Source organism: Diadema antillarum, unplaced genomic scaffold (assembly GCF_040938485.1).
Source record: "Diadema antillarum isolate AM-2024a unplaced genomic scaffold, OU_Dant_1.0 seq00000846_RagTag, whole genome shotgun sequence".
Classification (NCBI taxonomy): Eukaryota; Metazoa; Echinodermata; class Echinoidea; order Diadematoida; family Diadematidae; genus Diadema; species Diadema antillarum.
The window spans coordinates 765,539-783,238 of record NW_027271720.1 but is presented as its reverse complement, the minus strand read 5'-3'; the positions used below and the strand labels follow the sequence as shown (position 1 = coordinate 783,238).

Genomic DNA, 17,700 nt, shown 5'->3' with positions numbered 1-17,700 from the left:
GTGATTTGAAACAGTGTTTTGAAACACTGATTCAAATCGCACAAAATAGTGCGTTTCAAAACAGTGTTTCTGTAGAATCAGTGTTTCAAAAATCTTATAAACGCAACCGCGATCGCAAACACTGTTTATAATGACGTCACAATGCCTTGCGCGCACCCTGTTTGACCTTTTGCCGAGGAAAAACTGCGCAGAGTGAATTGCGCAATGGCACAGTCTGAACGAGAGCCCCAACATGCTCGGAGAAAAAAATCTTATAAACGCTCTCCTGACGAAAGTGTGATTTGAAACAGTGTTTCAAAACAGTGTTTCAAAACAGTGATTCTAGGCCGGCAAAATCTTATAAACGCACCCTTAGACAGGCCCTCTTTTAATCGCATTCCGCGTATTTCCAACGCGCATTACCCCCGTTGCCTGGCTACGCAATACTAAACAGTATAGTTTGAATTATAAAACGGTGACATGGATCCTAATCAAATAATTGGCTGTGAGCAATCAAGTGACCAGTCTTTCATTTTGCCTCACATGCCCGGCGGGGCTAAGTTAATTTACCAATGACAAGAACTAACAACCGCTTAGAGATATGATTGCTCAAATACATATATTTGTCTATTCAGTTGGCTTGCCGTAATCTACAAAAGCCTTGTCAAATCCACCGTACCGGATTGGCCCGCAAAGTGTCGAATACTGCAGGAAGTTGATTTTCAGCCGAAACTATCTTTGAACGAGTTGTCTCATTACCTGTTTATTTTTAGGGTAAAAATCGTCTGCGCTCGGCTGCAATTCAATTTCATTGAGTAGGCCTACTTAATTTTTCATGAAAGGCCATTTCTGTACAGCACAATGCATGGATAGTTAAGTTGTACCATCAAAAATGAAAAGAATCCATGTAACCATTAAAACAATAAATCAAAACATTAATAAGAATTATCCACCCCCTTTAACTTTGGAACAGTCCAAAACATACTAGTTTCAGATTGTTCCATTATAGTTACTAAAAGGTGGATAATTCTTGCTAACGCTCTCTGGAATGTGCATCATTTGTAACACACAAATACACCTTGGAACCAGATTGTACAGCTGCTATCACTAACAGCCTGATGCCATCAACAGGACGTTTAACCCAGTGTAGGTGAAATCGATGATTTTTGTTAACAATTATTCTTTCGTCATCACTGGTCATTATTCTATCCGTCCGGCATGTGATATGTGTACAATCCTACAATGAAGTGGAACGTCACTCCTAATGCAAGCTTTGGCGAGCATTGCTGGAAAGCTCTCTCTCTCTATCTATCTATCTATCTATCTGTCTGTTTATCTATCAATTTATCTATCTATCTATCTATCCATCTATCTATTTCATAATTGAGTAGGCTCCTTCATGGTTCTTCCTGTAGAACAGACGGTTTCACGATACATTATAATCACTGATAATTTATTAGCCTACATTGACTTACAGCCTGTAAAGGATCAGTTGTACAAATTAATTTTGCATTTTCAATAGTCTATTTTGTCTTGTGTTCTGCTTCTTGGGGATAATATTTAATTCTTTCTCTAGTTTTTCAATGGTATTTGGTAATTTCCTCTTATTAATCTTTATTTTCCTTTCATCTCTTTCTCTCCTTTCTCTCTATTTCTTCAGAAATATGATTCTATAGCCCTGTGCAAGCTTGGAACTTGGCTACAAAAAACTATGGACAGTCTGGAGGTAAGGGTTTTCACTCATCAAAACATTCGTTCATTGTTTTGATGATAATTGTCTTTGTTTCATTTCGCTCCGAGTGATTTTCAGGGAATTATTCAAGGCTGTAAAAAGTATTTCCACACTACAGGAAGAAAGGCAATGTGTGAGGAACGATTTCCTTTTTTTTATCATGTTTATCAAATATCAATTACATTATATTGTCCAGTTGTAATTACTTTTGCAAATGCGACATTTTGAGGAATGAAGATGGTCTGTCTGAAACCAGTTAAAAAGAATCAAACAATCATGACAATATTTTCCGGTCGACAACAACGAGCAAATATTTTCAATTAAAATATTGACGCATGCAGTGGTCTGTAACAAAAAAAAAAGACAGTTAGTGTTATCAATATTTACTTGATTAAATAAGTTGCAATCACATGTAGTTTATCATGTATCATCATCAATTTCACACCAATCATGCCAATAGTGAGAAAAATGTAAATGTTCCCTGAAGCGTATAGGATGCCTACTTCCTCTCTGAATGATGTGACCCCTAGATACTTAAGCCTGACAGTTACAAAGCTAATACTGAAAGTAATCCTCACTTCCATAATCTGATTGAAATGCCGGTACACCTTGAATGACGTTCTGCTGCCATTATGTAAGTTTTTGTACACCACCCAATGCTAGTACGTCCTTACCTCTGAAATCGGGTGTATTATATACCATACAGTGGAAATACAGCAACGGTTATTATAGGCATGGTATGTCATTGACTACGTGCCATTTTATATTCCGTTAGGATAAAGAGAACGGCAACATCGACGAACTCAGTGAGCTGATCGTGATGGACAAGGCCATCGAATTCAGACAGTAAGTATGATACATGATGATATGAGATTCATTTTTCTGTTTACTTTACTTTCAGAATGACGGCTTCGTATTGGTTGATTTCCGAGGCAAGAGTAAGCTTTATATACCGACTTGATAAAAACTCAATTAACAATATCGTATGGCAAAAAAAAAGATACAACGGTACCCTCAGCAACGATAACTTTAAAAATAGTAAATCAATCCAAACACGATTTCAGGGTATGAAGCCATAAATCATTGCCCTCATCTTACAGAATACCCCATTCAATTTGCCTCAGTGGTCAAAGAGAAATGAGGACTTTTGCAGAGCGTGTCAGGAATCCCCTCCCTCCAAGTTCTGTCTATTGTGTTCACACTTTAATATGAAGTCCAAGAGCATCCAACTGCTAAACTTGGAAAAATCAGACTCGTGACATGTTATACAACGATCCACATTTCTCTGTGACCGCTTAACCAAATCGAATGGTGTTTTTTGCAAAATAGAGCTAAGATGTCATATTTTAAGATCCTTAAGTAGCATTTAGACGATTTAATCTTATTGGGTGTTATAGAGGCAAATATCCGATTGTAATTTTTAGTTGTTTTTTTTTAGGGGGGCATACTGTATAGTTGGGCAAATGATAGGAGGCCATAGAGAAATGGCATCATCAAACAAAAACAAAGCCTCTCCTGGATGCGAGAAAGGTCAGATAAAAATGGCGTCCTTGACTTCATGATTTTCTCTGTTTGTCCGTTGGGCAGTTTTGTCGATTTCTTGCAAGAACAAAAAAAAAATGAAGAAATCCTTACATTATGCGGTATTGATATCAAATGCCCAAAATTGTCAATGGGGCCAAGCTAAGGTTTTAGAGTTGGGGGTGAAGGAAGGATGGGGAAAGCATGACAACTCCTCCTCATCATCACAGATTAAAATGTACTGAATTCAAAAAGTTCAAAGTATTTGAATTTTTGCATCGAGTTGTTTTTATTGCAAATGATCGACAAATTAGCCTACATCGACCCAACTGAATAAGTACTGAATTAATCAGTGTTCTAGCAGTAGCCATGAGCTTACGTCGATGTAGGGATTTTTTTTGTTGTCAATCACTTGAAAATAGTTAGCCATCCAATTTATTCTCCCATATTCTGCACTTCATATCTCGACAAAATGAATTTCTTAAATGAGAAATTCATGCCACACCATGTTGAAGTTTATCAGGAGGGAAAAAAAATGATACAGAAATCTAATCAAACCGACCTATACGTTAAACCAAAAATCTTAATGGATGAAGTAAAGTCAGTCAAAATCAATAAGGATAATTTTTCATCAATACAAGCCAAATTAATACAGAATTAGATATTCCAAACAATAGTAGGGCCTAACATATATCCATAGTACTTGTGAGAAAAAAAGATAGACGGTATATTTACGCATTTTAAATGCTGTATTTCGTATTTGGTTAATTCATCAACCACTCAGAATACTTCTTAATCTATCTATATATTGGAAGATATTTGAGTGCGTATATTTTGATTATTGCATATACTCATTCATTCATTCATTCATTCGTTCCATTTTTTATACATTCATTCCCTAAAGGGCAGTGTCAGACACGTTTGCCGGCCTCAGTTTTGGAACAATCTCCTCCTTCGGGCCCAACGGTGCGGTTATCCATTACACGTAAGTCACCTTCGCCGTTGCTTCTACTATACTTCCGTCATTGTCAGAAGTCGACAATTTAGATCTGCGACGCCGACGCTAAGATGACGCAGTCTCCCGGGTTGGACATTGGACACAGCTGTCTGGCGCATGTGCAGAACACATTTATTTTTTTTTTGTTTTTTGGCCTAATTAGCGTTGTCTTACCGTTCGCTCAGCAGAGCTAAAGCTCGCTATTGTTCTGTGTCAAGACGGTATCTTAGAATACGGAAGACCGAACGAAACTTTAAGACAATGATAGTGATAATGACCTTAACATTGATGATAATGAATGTGTTAGGATCATAGTGGTGATGGCGGATAACCATAAATTGGATGATTATGATGGCCCTCGTGCGTGCGGATACAATGATAATGAAATGATGATTTATCATGATATACGAGAAAGAAAGTATCAAAAATAATGAAATATATAATTATTGAAATATGATGAAATGTCATCATTATCCCTATATACTGATGTAATGAACTTAAAGATTAAAGCCTTAAATTTGATATACGTGGCTTTTACATGCATTGAGCAGTGCAAAATGTTGAATATAAGTGTATGGAATTTTGACATGTTCATTTTTATTAGTTCTATTTCTCCTCGTCCAAATTGTTCATCACATTACTATAATTTTTTTTAATTTATGTTACATTACTATAATTTATCATATCCTTTCCTTTCTTCGAAGCTACGTTAAGTTGACCACGATAATTGTTAATTATATGTTATTATAAATTCCTTTGAAATGCTCGAGTACCGAATGATTGTGTTTATCATATTTGATGGATTCAAGTTTGCACAAAGCGATGCGTGTATGATCGTAATCTGAACTTGCATCTTGTTTGACAATCTCTGGTTATCATTTCATTTCTGTTTTTTTTTTTACACCAATCTAAGGTCGTCAGAGGAAACCAACACAGCAATCACAAACCAGGGCATCTTCCTGCTCGATTCAGGCGGACAGTACTAGTAAGAGCATAGAACTTCACTTGTATCATCCATTCATCAGTCTTTTAAACCCACAGAAATGAATTTAATATGAACAGTTGCCGTAAATAGGATTCCCGTTAACCTGAGGGACTTTTGGGTAGCTCCAATCTTTAACGGTCAACCTGGAATGCCGTAGCATTTGCGTTGAAAGGGCTTCTTCTTGAATGTTGCAACAGAACGTGCGCTCATGCATGTCTTCTGTTGTTGTTTTTTAATGAATCAAAGCAAACTTGGATTATTCAGGTACTGATGCTACAAAAAAAATGTGTAGCTATACGTCCATTGTCATTATAACAAGAAAGACACACACAAAAAAAAAATGATGTGAAAGATCCATTTCTTCATTGTGATTCAATTTTATATGAAAAGTTAGATTTTGTAAGATTTTGTGTCTTTGTATATGTCAATGAAGATTTGTTAGGTGATGGTGTCATCTTTATTCGTTTGGGATCAAAATTGCTTATTAAATCTCCTGAAATGTAGAAATCTTGTTAGTGTCGTATTTTTATGAACAAAAATTGTGATGCAAATTCTGTCATGCATATGTCTGAAACTACGCTCTTAGATGAGATCAACTGGAATGATTGGAAGAGTATATCAATACTTTCAGTCTAATGACAACAGGCCATAACTGTCAGCTGATTAAAGAAGATTAGAGTACGATGTAATAGTTTAAAACAACAATTAACAAACAAGCCCTTCGACATGAGACTGGCGAGTGTATTCTTATTGTCAGAGCACTGGGACATTTTTTTCTCTTCATATCCTTTTAAAATACAGTGAGGGAACATGTGACATCACACGCTCCTTCCATTTTGGTACGCCAACGGCTTTCATGAAGGTAAGTGCATCGGTATAAAGTTGTTCGGAAAGAAACATAACTCGGATAACGAATTGACAAGGATTTATACAGGCACCAACACGACATGGAAGAGTCGCCTTAAGCGAAGAATCATGTGAAAACGGTAGCTGTGGCATAACTTATCTTCATAAATAGTTAGCTGGAAGGGCATGAAATATCTATTCCTTATGAATAAGGCTTTATTCGGAGTATAATAATGGGAAATAAAAAGAGCCTAGGAAATTCCACAAAAATTTCATTTTTATTGAGAAGTTTACACATTTGCTCAACTTGCCACTTACAATGTTAGCATATGTTTAGGGTAATATTATTCCCATTGTATGCTTTCTAAAAGAGGCATGGATTCAAGTGCCCTTTCGTTATGTTAGACCAGTTAAAGATGTGATGAGTTTTTATCACATTTTCTTCAAATTGTTGTCCATATGTATAGTCTTCTCATCCAATTAACGATTTCCGGTTCCGAAACTTCAAACGCTATACTTTTGAACGAATTACCCGATTTTCTTCAACTTCTCCGATTTTATCTACCAATATTGCAGCTGCATATTCCCACATGAATATTTGGATTTCTTTTTCCTCTTCCTTTCATCAGTATCAGACATAGTACTGTCTCATTTCCATCGTTTCAAATCTTAGAATATATCACGACCCACCCCATTTCTCCCTCCCTTCTTTTCTTTCGTTTGTAGGAAGCTTACACCCGAGTTTTAATGGGTCACATTGATCTTGTCACTGCTGTTTGGAGGACCAACGTATACGGTAAGTGATACAGAAAGTTGTGTTTATTATGTATTTGTTTCCTCCTGTACATGTAGTACATGTTTGTTTGTTTTTGACATTTTTGGTGCGTATGTGTTTGTGTTTGTGTTTGTGTTTGTGGTAAAGTCAGTAACTATCGGTACTAAAGTGAAACCTGTTTACAAAGTCCATCTGAGGAAGAAATACAAAAAAAAATAGCATGTCTTTATAAACAGGTTACTGACAGGTTTTTGCTAAACTGAAGAAAGAGAGTTTTTAGTTTTAATAAAAAGTTGGTCTCTGAAACAGGTTTGACTTCAAGCGATTTCAGCCTGCTCTTGTGGTCGAAACCTTTGCATCGCTAGCTTCTTTAATTCCCATCCTCTAATTCTAATTATTTCTTTTGATTTGCTCACCGCCTGATGCCACATTCTTCCATTCTACACCCCCTCAATCTTAACATGAGACAAGTGTCAATCCTCATTTTGAAGATCAAAGTTGACAACCTATTTTGAACTCACTGCAATGTTGCCACTGTAGGAGAGCTAATGATGATAGTAGATGCAAACATCCTCTTTATAAGTTGGGGCGAATTAGTTTATTTACGCGGGTGTATGTCTGCTCTTGTGCTTTTGTATGTAACAAAAAACAAGCAAGCAAACTATTTGAACAAAAAAAAGATAATATGGTTTTCAAGTGATTTACCTATTTACCTGAGATTTTCTTGTCGTCGGCGATGTCGATCCCAGGTCGTGAACTCGACATCCGTGCTCGCCAACCCCTCTTTGAGAACGGTCTCGATTACAAACACGGAACAGGACATGGTATTGGCCACTACCTCAATGTTCACGAAGGTAAATACAAATTCGTATATAATGTGGCTGTACATTTTTACAGCGGCAATTTAAAGGTGACTGTTTTGCCAACATGAGGACTCGCATGTTTACTGTAGTATTATGCATTAAGACGTGAAAGTACTGCGGCTTCAAATACATAAGTATCTGGCTTTACTCAAGAACAACAGAAGCACTCAACTATCATATCAAAGAGTAAGACAGTGGATGTTGTTATTGAATATATCTTGGGTAAATTAAATGTCCTAACTCTCTTATCTTTAGTAAAAACTGTTGCTATATTCGTTGTTTGATTTTATTTTGTACAGTAGTGCGAGCGTCCAAGCGGATCGGGTCTCTCAAAAGAAATGAGAACAAAGAAATAGTTACAAAAAATCATGGATTCTGTAATTGAATTGATGCTTTTCATGACTTCCATTAGGCTTTAAAAACGCGTTTTCAGTTGGTTTATAGCACTTTGTATAACATGATCAACGTTATCATAACAAAATGTATATCATGTAACAAAATGTGTAGTAAGTGACGGGACTGCCCTATACAAGTTTTAACAGCCCCTCAATTTTCATTTCCATCAAGTCCTCAATGAAACAAGATGTTCTCCTAAATACTGATCATGTGATACTATGATGCAAGAATATATCATTATTTTTACTTTTGTGTTTTCCATTTGTATCGTATGGAAATGAAAACAAAACAAAAACCCGGAATGAATGAATGGAATAAATCAATTATGCATGGATTCATGAAAGATATATTCGTAAAGTGATTGTTTACTGTATATACACACTATTTGATTCAAATATTTTCGATATATATAAATTTTCTGTTCGCTGCACAAAATTTACTAAAGAATATTATAGACGATTTCTTTTGTGCATACATGTCAAACATAGGCCATTTTATTTTTTGTTCTATATATTATACACTCTCTGTTGTATATCAAACGCGCGCTTTTTACTGCAACTGCATGCGTTGGCATCTCATTGCAAGTCGCTATAGCTGCAACGAATGCATTCGTCATTCCATGCGTCCATTTTCTTCTTTATGTGTTCTCATAGCATCTCATTTTGTCGCCTTGTCACTCCTTCACATGATCAAATGTGAATTATCACGTTCATTATTGTCAACAAGACAAGTGTTTTCATGTCGTTTGTATAACATCCGTGTGTTGACTGCGCGCATCAGCTTGCTCTTAACTGATGTTGCTTCCAAAGTGCACGCAAACGCGACGCTATTATCCTTCGGTCATTGGTCTTCTTTGCTGTAAATTAGATTACTAAGCTCAACCAATTCATTCCTAGAGAATGGTTGACGTTACCTTTACTACTTCTTATTACCTCTCTTTAAACCAATTAGTTCTATGTTCCATGTTATTCATTTATTCATTTTTTAGAGTAAAGAGGCCGCCGTTTAGATGAATTTGAATGACATCTTCCATACAAACGTTATTGCGTGGTTCTATCTCTAACACTGGCCGAGCCAGTAACTAACACACTATCACTTTTGTATTTAAAGGGATGTAAGGGATGGTATAGGATTGGTTGAGGTGAGGATTCAGCTTTTAACTTTTTGTGCGATACTAAGAAACCACCTTATCATGTTTATTAAGTGTTACAAAGTATACAAGTCTGAGAGAAATTCAAAATTTATTTGCTGAAAATCGGTTTAAAAAATGGCTGAGATATCCAAAAACAAAGTAAAACAAAGCGATCTTAACAAAAGGTGGGTGCCACCCATACTAGGATCGCTTTGTTTTGAATATCTCAGCCATTTCAAACCTAATTTTCGTCAGTAAACTTTGAATAACTCTTAGAATTAGAATTATATGATCTTTCACATTTCAGAAGAATTTTTTCATTATCTCAAAAAATAATCATCAAAAGATGTTGGAAACCTTATACCCCATTTAAACCGAAACCCTCTAAATTTCTACTTGTTGTTTGTTTTCTGATTTCATCTTAAGAGTTTCCTCGAAGTGAAACAATAACTCATTGTATTTATACTGTTTTCATATTGGTTCTTGAACGAAGGTACGTTTTCATTTCCATTCTCATAATGCTATTTTCTGACGGTCGCACGCCGGTTTGTATAATGAACTGTTTTCCTTACCCGAAGGGGAATACACACTATGTACTTACGCAGTGCACAAAGATTACAGTAGATTTAAGCAAAATTGGACACCATTTTTCTGGCATTCTGTAAAACAGGATTTTCTCGAATGTGATTTTCTATATGAATATCAGTGCTGCAGAAACTCGCTGAAATTCATAGTGGCTTGTTTTGTGATATTTTTTCTCTGTTTATAAGAGAAAAAAGAGAAAAGATAACTTTAAGAGATGATTGGATTTGAAATATATATTCACATTGGGTCTGGGATCTACATAGGCTATGTTAATACAATGCGTATATAAAACATAATATGATACACTTAACGGCGTGCGACTGTGCTGTAACATCGGATTTCTGTCGTTTCATACATGGTTTGGGTCTCATCACGCAACGTCATGCTTATCTCGCCCCAAACAGGTCCTGGTCGAATCAATCTGGGATACAGTCCGGAGCACGAGCCAATACACCTTAATATGTTTTTCTCCGACGGTAGGTGTCTAATATACGTATGGCTTTAGATTAGCTCGCGCATGTGCATGATGTTTTCACACCTTCGCTTTTTGTCTTGTGTTCCACACTCTACCGACTTTCGGCTTTTAAGGTCCGGCCAGTATTAGCCTCGGGTACAGTTCTCGCCACAAGCCCATATATCCTGGCATGTTCTTTTCTGACGGTGAGTTCGAAGTATCGCTCGAATGGGAGTGTGGGGTATTTCATGCCCCGTTATAAACCACCACAAACCAATTATTTAAACTTCACTTAGCTCTTAATGAATCATCAAGAAAACATATTTATGTCAGCGATTGAGACAATTTAGTTCCGCTTCTATGAACAAAATGCGATGAAACTCGATAAAAACCATTCAAATATCCAAATCTCAATACCCAATTTTCAAATCTTCAAAGTCAGCTAGCTTCGTGAGCAGATAGTGATCGAGAATTCATCTTTATTTCACGGACAGAGCAGTAACAGACAAGAGTTTCCCAATGAAACAAAAATGTCACTTCAGATAAAAATGAGTAGTAGTTGAAGATGGTAATTGCCCTGTCTTCAAATCGCACATTTCCAAATTTCAATACCCAATTTTCAAATCTTTAAAGTCAGCTAGCCTTCCTGAGCAGAGAGTGAGAATTCATCTTTATTTCACTGACAGAGCAGTAACAGACACGATTTTCCTGATCAATTACAAAGGTAACTTCAGATAATAATGAGTAGGAGTTGAAGATGAAAACCCTGTCTTCAAATTTTCATTACTATCCGAAGCTCACATGGGAGGGAAACTTCGAGCAGAAAATATCAACGCGTGCACGCGAACAAATCTGTGAAAAACTGTACCTATTAAATTGGAACTGCATCGGTATTTGTTTAGCAAAGATCGCATCGGGTATACGACGACTCTAGAACTATCTTGGCAAATTTTGGCTCGCTCAAAGCCGGATGACGTTGATAAGTAATTGGGTCAGTTTGACAACGGTTGTGTGTATTGTTTACAGGAATTTAACGTCTGTGCTGGTGTAACGCTTGTTGTATCGACAAAAAAAAAAGACTCTAGTCAACTAGTGACGACATTCTGTTAGAAGGGTAATTATTTCTAGTTGTGTAATCATAAATTAGAGAATTAGTGTGCGGTATGTTCAGGTTGTGTTGGACTAAAACGATAACATAAATAAGAGCAATGTTAGTATATGTAACCCTTTCTGTACCAGGAACTTTGGACAGTGTGTACATTGCTATGGTTTTTCTGTTCGAATCAGCGCTCAAAGCACACAAGGGGTTGAGCAAACATAATGCAGTTGGGAAACGAAGGCAAAACTTGAATTCAGATTACTTTCCTTGTAAGTTGTAAAACTTTTTAAAACTGTGTTGTTTCCTCTGTCAGAACCTGGCTACTACGAGGACGGAGAATTCGGTATCCGACTCGAAAATGTCATGTACGCCGTGGAAGCTGAGACACAGGTAAGACGTCACTGAGCTCTGGATTGCATGGATTTATTGAGGTGACGTCTTGCGCGATTGTAATAAAATTCATGCAGAGGTGTACCAATTCTTGCATTCATGTTTTGACTTGGCAAATCTATTGTGCAATAGTGTCTTATCAAATGTTATGTATTAAATGTATTTTATTCAGAACAAACGTACACTGGATGTGTGGAGATCCCATACAGAAACCTCACAACCCTGCAACTCCAAAGATGCACGTGTTAAAGCAAACAAATTTAAAACAGAAAAATGAGTGATGATCGAGCTAGTTATATTTGAATTGAGACTTTAAGTCACTTTCTGTCTCTTCTCCATCTTTTTTTTTCTAGCACCACTTCGAGCCGGCCTACACATACATGACCTTTGACATGATCTCCTTTGTTCCCTTCGAGCCCAACCTCATCGACTTCTCTTTGATGACTCAGAAACAGGCGAGTCCAGGAAGTTTAGCAATAACCATAATATTATTTAGATCTATCATAACTTGATCATAAATATATCATAAATATTATGCATCTTTGCTTTGCAGCATATATACATATTTGTTATATACCATTTTATGTTTATTATATTTATTTAATTATTTATCTATTCATTATACATTTTTAGAATGTTTAGATTGATTCTTCAATATGATATGATTTGTGCACTTATTTTTTTTTTGTTGAAAATGAAAACGAATTAATCAAAGGTTAAGATTCCTTCTCTTTCTTCTTGTGTGTTTATCTATCCATCTGTCTTATACCTATCTATATATATATCTATCTATCTATCATCTACTTATCTATCTTTCTATCTGTCTATGTATCTATCTATCTGTATCTATACCTGTATACCATACCTACCTATCTATCTATTTATCATCCATATATCTATCTTCCTATTTGTCTATCTATCTATCTGTCTATCTATTTATCTGTCTATCTACACGCAATAAACGAGTTATTTCATGTATTCAGATTTTTACGTTGGCCTTATGTATCATTATGAAGGAAGTCGGGTCTGAGTGATAGGCTGGTTTACCACACTGCTCTTCTTGACAACCAGAATGCTCCCACGAGCTTGGCCAAAGTAGCAATCTTTATTCTTTCAAAATAGATTCAAAGTGTTGTCAATGTATGCACATGTCAATCAGACGTCTCCTTACCAAGGGGAATATTATACAAACAATCATGTTAGTATAGTGACATGTTATAGATTTCACCCATTATATTATTATGTTCTACTGAAGAGGAGTTCGTTACAACATACCGGTCAGCCTACTTTCGAGGTCGGTCTATGAATGTGGATACGAGGCTCCTGTCACCCAAAAAGTACTCCCCATGACGGCTTCTGTTTGTACTTTGACTGATATGATTTCATTGAGCACATCAGAAATGATTCTTGCTGGGGTTTTTTCTAGCCATACGAATAAATCTGATATGACGCTAACAGATATCGTAGAAAATATTGCAAAACAGATTTATGCTTCAGCAATGAACAATTGCTCCGTGAATGGGTCTAGTAAATGTCTCTCAAGACGATTGTTGAATTGGCGTATTATCTTTAAAAAAAACAGAACTCTTGTATTAACATATAGTATGGTTCCATTCGCCATGATATTCTTCGCGTCCTCTTTAATTCTGAAGACAATAACTATAAGCGCTGGCGGAAAAAAAAAACAACAGCAACATGTTTAAAAAACCCTTCTGCTTGAATTTGCTGATAAATTTGATTCGTTATTGGAAGGACTGAATTGACTCGAATAATAGCAGGACCTTTTCCGCGTGTGTAGTTTATTTTCTTTCTTTCTTTAATTTTGGCGTCTATTTTCGTCATCATTTCCAGATCGAGTATTACAACGAGTACAACGAGATGATCAGATCGTTCATCGGCCCAGAGCTCACGGAGGACGAGCTGGCGTGGGTGATGAGCAAGACCGAGTACGTGAACCCGACCGGTTCGGCACCGCCTAGCCTCGCCACGTCACTGGTCGTCTTGTGTGCCGCTTCTCTTTCCGCTCTTCTCTTTCAATAATGGGTTCTAAACTGACTCAGAGCACATGATAGATGTCTCTGGACGGATCTTCATTTTGTCTCTTTTCTGTCCGTCTGTGTATCTGTCCAATTATCTCTGTCTGTCTCTGTCTTTCTCTATCTTTTCACTAGAATCTATCACTTGGTCTACTCCCACTTCGTCTTATAGCCATTTAGTCTCAACCCACGTGGTCTAATCCGGTTTCGTCTACAAACAGTTAGTCTTATGACTGTTTAGTCCATTTGCCACTTACTAGTAGTCTATTAACAGTTGGTCTACTTCCAAATGGGCTTTACCAATTTCGTCTAATACCCGCAGTTTACATGAAAAAATGAAGAAAAAAAAACACAAGGAGACAAAATTGTAATTAGACCATCTGGTTATTGGACGAAATGATAATTAGCCAAACTGGGAATGAGACCAAGTGAGGATTAAACTAAACGGGCATTAGACGAAATTGATAGAAGACTAAATGAGTCTATAGCCGTAGTGGTATTTTATGAACTGGGAAATAGACCATCTGATATTAGAAAAAGTGGCAATAAATCCTTTTCACTATCTACATCTGACTATATATACCTACACTCCTTGCATATCTATACCTGTACCAATGTAATACAATGTGCCTTCCAGTCTAGCAATTTCTCGATGTATATGAAGACATACGTATTTCTCTCTTTATAAACCCTCTGTGTGCCAATTTCATTGCCTGCCCATAGCTTCATATGTGAAATTTGTGCACATCTGGCTCATAGGCACTGAAGAGTTAATCTGTCTCTAATACTAAAACGTTTTCCTGCCAGAGACAGTTCAAGACAAATTTGAGAAAAGTTGATAATGTTTGATTCCGATATGCGTGTCGCAGGAACTGCCGTCTGGGTGTATAAGAATATTGTTGAACGCGTTACATTTATTGGAAATGATACTACTTAAATTAAAAGATAATATCAACTTTGCCAACTATAGTAAAAATGCCTCACATTGGACATTAATTTGATAGTCACAGGCACTACGTGTTCAAATTTAAGATATTTAGAACAACATCGCACCACGAAACTTATGTTTATTCACACTTGACTGTCTGTGAAGGGGACTCGGAGTAACACGTTCAACCAAAATTATCACTGGAGAGAAGAAATTAAAGACAAAATTGTTTTGCATTTCATTTTATTCTATTGACAAAACAGAAATGTAACGGAAGTATATAGATGAAGACTTATGAATAAAAAACCGTCAAAACTCTACCATCGTGATTAAAAAAGTTCTGATCACTTGCATGGACGATTAAGCTATCAGCACAATGTGTACATAATAGGATGGTATGCTTCAGGGGTTTAAATTTTGCTCAGTAGCTATCATTGTACTGTATTATTCACACTATGTTGCAATTAATCGATACGAATCTATCTGGCATTATCTGTTCAAATATTTTCTGAAAGGAGAATTATTTTGTTTAGTGATTATAGAAATGAAATCAATGCAAGCGTGTCGTTCATTATGGAAATGATCGATGCACCAAGGAATGCACATTAATGCAACATTCGATATCATGGCAATTGTACGTAGACATGGTCTGTGAAAGTAGTTGTATGAATTATTATGAAAAGTTTAAGATGAATATACGCGACTTTGTCAGTCGTTTTTTGGCATTGTGTTTAATTCCAAAGCAAGTTGTGATTACAACATTTTCAAATTGCATTTAAATTGTTTTAATTGTTAAATCTAAATGCCTCACAATGCAGCAACAATTATGTCCATTATATTATGGCGTTTGTGTAGTTGACAGGTGAAATCAGGATGCAGTTCTAATAATTGTCAGCACATCATGTAAGTTGTAATATAGGACAGAGTATGCACATTATTCAATTATTTGTCATCAAAATAAATGGAACAAGAGTCGCGCGATTGCCGTCCATTTTTTCTCGTGAATAAACAATATTTTCACCATATCTCTATGCATGACAATTTTATGATATATGTTCATTCCTTTCTGTTATGGTGATAGAAAAGAAAAGTGTTGCAGTACTTTTTATTCTTTCTGATAATTTCCTAACGAAACTTGGTTAAACTCGGGCTATAGGAATTATAATCAAGTTAGTCAATAGCTGCACTCATGCAACGTGCGAAGAACGTGGGTAATCATAGACAGCCTATACAGTTCAGTTGATGAGTACAATTTATTTTTTCAAAATGTCGTTGTAGCAATATACAATGTAAAATATCATGATTGACATGGCTTTGACTAGAGTTCTGTACAATGTATATCGTTGGAATACTTACATGACAAGCCATGACCTTTTCAATCAAACCAATAAGAAACATGTAATGTTTGGTGCCAAACTGATCATTAAACTTAGACACTTTTCCTTTTGCGAATGACCGCGGGGTGTTGGAGTTTATTCAATTACTCAATAATTTCCACCATATCATTCGAATTTGATAGTACTCAATCGATTTTCTTTTCATCATGAGCCGCACGAATATTAATGGTGCTTTCGTAAAATTGTCATCACATTAAGTTCGGGGATCGTTCTTGTCTTTGCCTTCAAATTCTTCTATCACCAATGGCAACTTGTTTGATATTGGCATTTTGAGATTGTTCTGATCCTGCATAAAATGAGACAAATTTTCGATGTCCTTTATGTTTTAAGTCAATATGATTCTTGCTAAGATTGTCATTTTGATTTGTCTGTCCTAAAAGAAATTGCCTTTTTTATGTTTAAGACTATGTCCAGTGAGAATTTAATAAATACTGATACTTATAACGTTGTACAATCGGTACTATCTGAAGAGGTATACTCCCGTGTGTTTAATTGTCAGTCACTGAAGTTTACCTATTCGTAACCAAATGACAACGGGCAATTTTTCATGAGTCTTAACGGTATATAACCTCTTTGGTCTTATCAATGATGATGATGATGATAATAATAATAACAATGATAATAATAATAATAACAATAATAATAATAATAATAATAATAATAATAATAATAACAATGATAATAATAATAATAACAAAATATGATTTTTATATTGAGCTAATTCGACTCTATAGAGTGCTCAAAGCGCATACATACTATTATTACCCCGGTGTCTGGATACATTGCATGCTTTTCGAAACGTGAGCCATTTTAAATGTTCAATGCCTCCATCGCTGGATAAGAAAAATAGTATATTTCGTGATGTTACTAAAGAACAACGATATGAAGAAAACATAAAGAGAATTCTGCATATTCTATTTTCTTGCATGTACTAAAATGTACTTGACTTTATCTCTTTCAGAAAGCAAGCGGAATGGTTATATTTCCTTTGAAATGTTACGTCCGTGAAAACTCAATAAACCGTGAATATGTCAATAACAAGTGAATATATAGGCCCTGGTTTTCATTTAAAAAAAATAAACAAAACGATACTTTGCTGATTTAAACATTCCATCATGCAAAAACAAATTTATGAGAAATTTAGTGACATAAACTTGTTTGTGTATATCTCCTTTTCATGTGTGATTGTATGAAAAGTATTCGTGTTCGACTGCGTCAGAAAGTTGGAAGTACATGTACCCATATTTGAACCGGTAATAAAATTTTAATTTCTTTCTAACAAGTGTAATGATCTTTTCTTCAACTAATCTCCCTCTGTAAATGAAATTTGTAAGATCGCAACTGCTGATCTGTAATCTGATAAACGTTGACAAATATGTCGGGAAAAAAGGAACCACGGGAATCAAACCAGGTTCGAGTCCAATGGTTGCCTGTTTCCTATGTTTGACAGATTATAAATCAGTAGTTGCGATCTTACAAATTTTCGTTTGTAGAGGAAGACAACTTAAAGAAAATTCACGCCTCAACCTTCACCCCTCTGATTAATATTCTCTTGCCTCCATTAAGTATAACGAGCATAAATACA

The 17,700-nt window shown here is 35.9% G+C and overlaps 1 protein-coding gene across 1 annotated transcript in view; it reads left to right on the top strand.

Annotated features, from left to right (window-relative positions):
* The window catches only part of LOC139740269 (xaa-Pro aminopeptidase 1-like), a 39,867-nt gene extending 26,073 nt beyond the window's left edge, over positions 1 to 13,794 (top strand). The window contains exons 13-23 of the mRNA XM_071650851.1: positions 1,640 to 1,705; positions 2,487 to 2,557; positions 4,137 to 4,217; positions 5,143 to 5,214; positions 6,016 to 6,076; positions 6,787 to 6,856; positions 7,585 to 7,689; positions 10,400 to 10,471; positions 11,678 to 11,754; positions 12,108 to 12,209; positions 13,606 to 13,794. Of these exons, the coding sequence (XP_071506952.1) occupies positions 1,640 to 1,705; positions 2,487 to 2,557; positions 4,137 to 4,217; positions 5,143 to 5,214; positions 6,016 to 6,076; positions 6,787 to 6,856; positions 7,585 to 7,689; positions 10,400 to 10,471; positions 11,678 to 11,754; positions 12,108 to 12,209; positions 13,606 to 13,794 (966 nt within the window). The remainder of the gene's footprint in view (positions 1 to 1,639; positions 1,706 to 2,486; positions 2,558 to 4,136; positions 4,218 to 5,142; positions 5,215 to 6,015; positions 6,077 to 6,786; positions 6,857 to 7,584; positions 7,690 to 10,399; positions 10,472 to 11,677; positions 11,755 to 12,107; positions 12,210 to 13,605) is intronic.
* Positions 13,795 to 17,700: the final 3,906 nt, after the last annotated feature.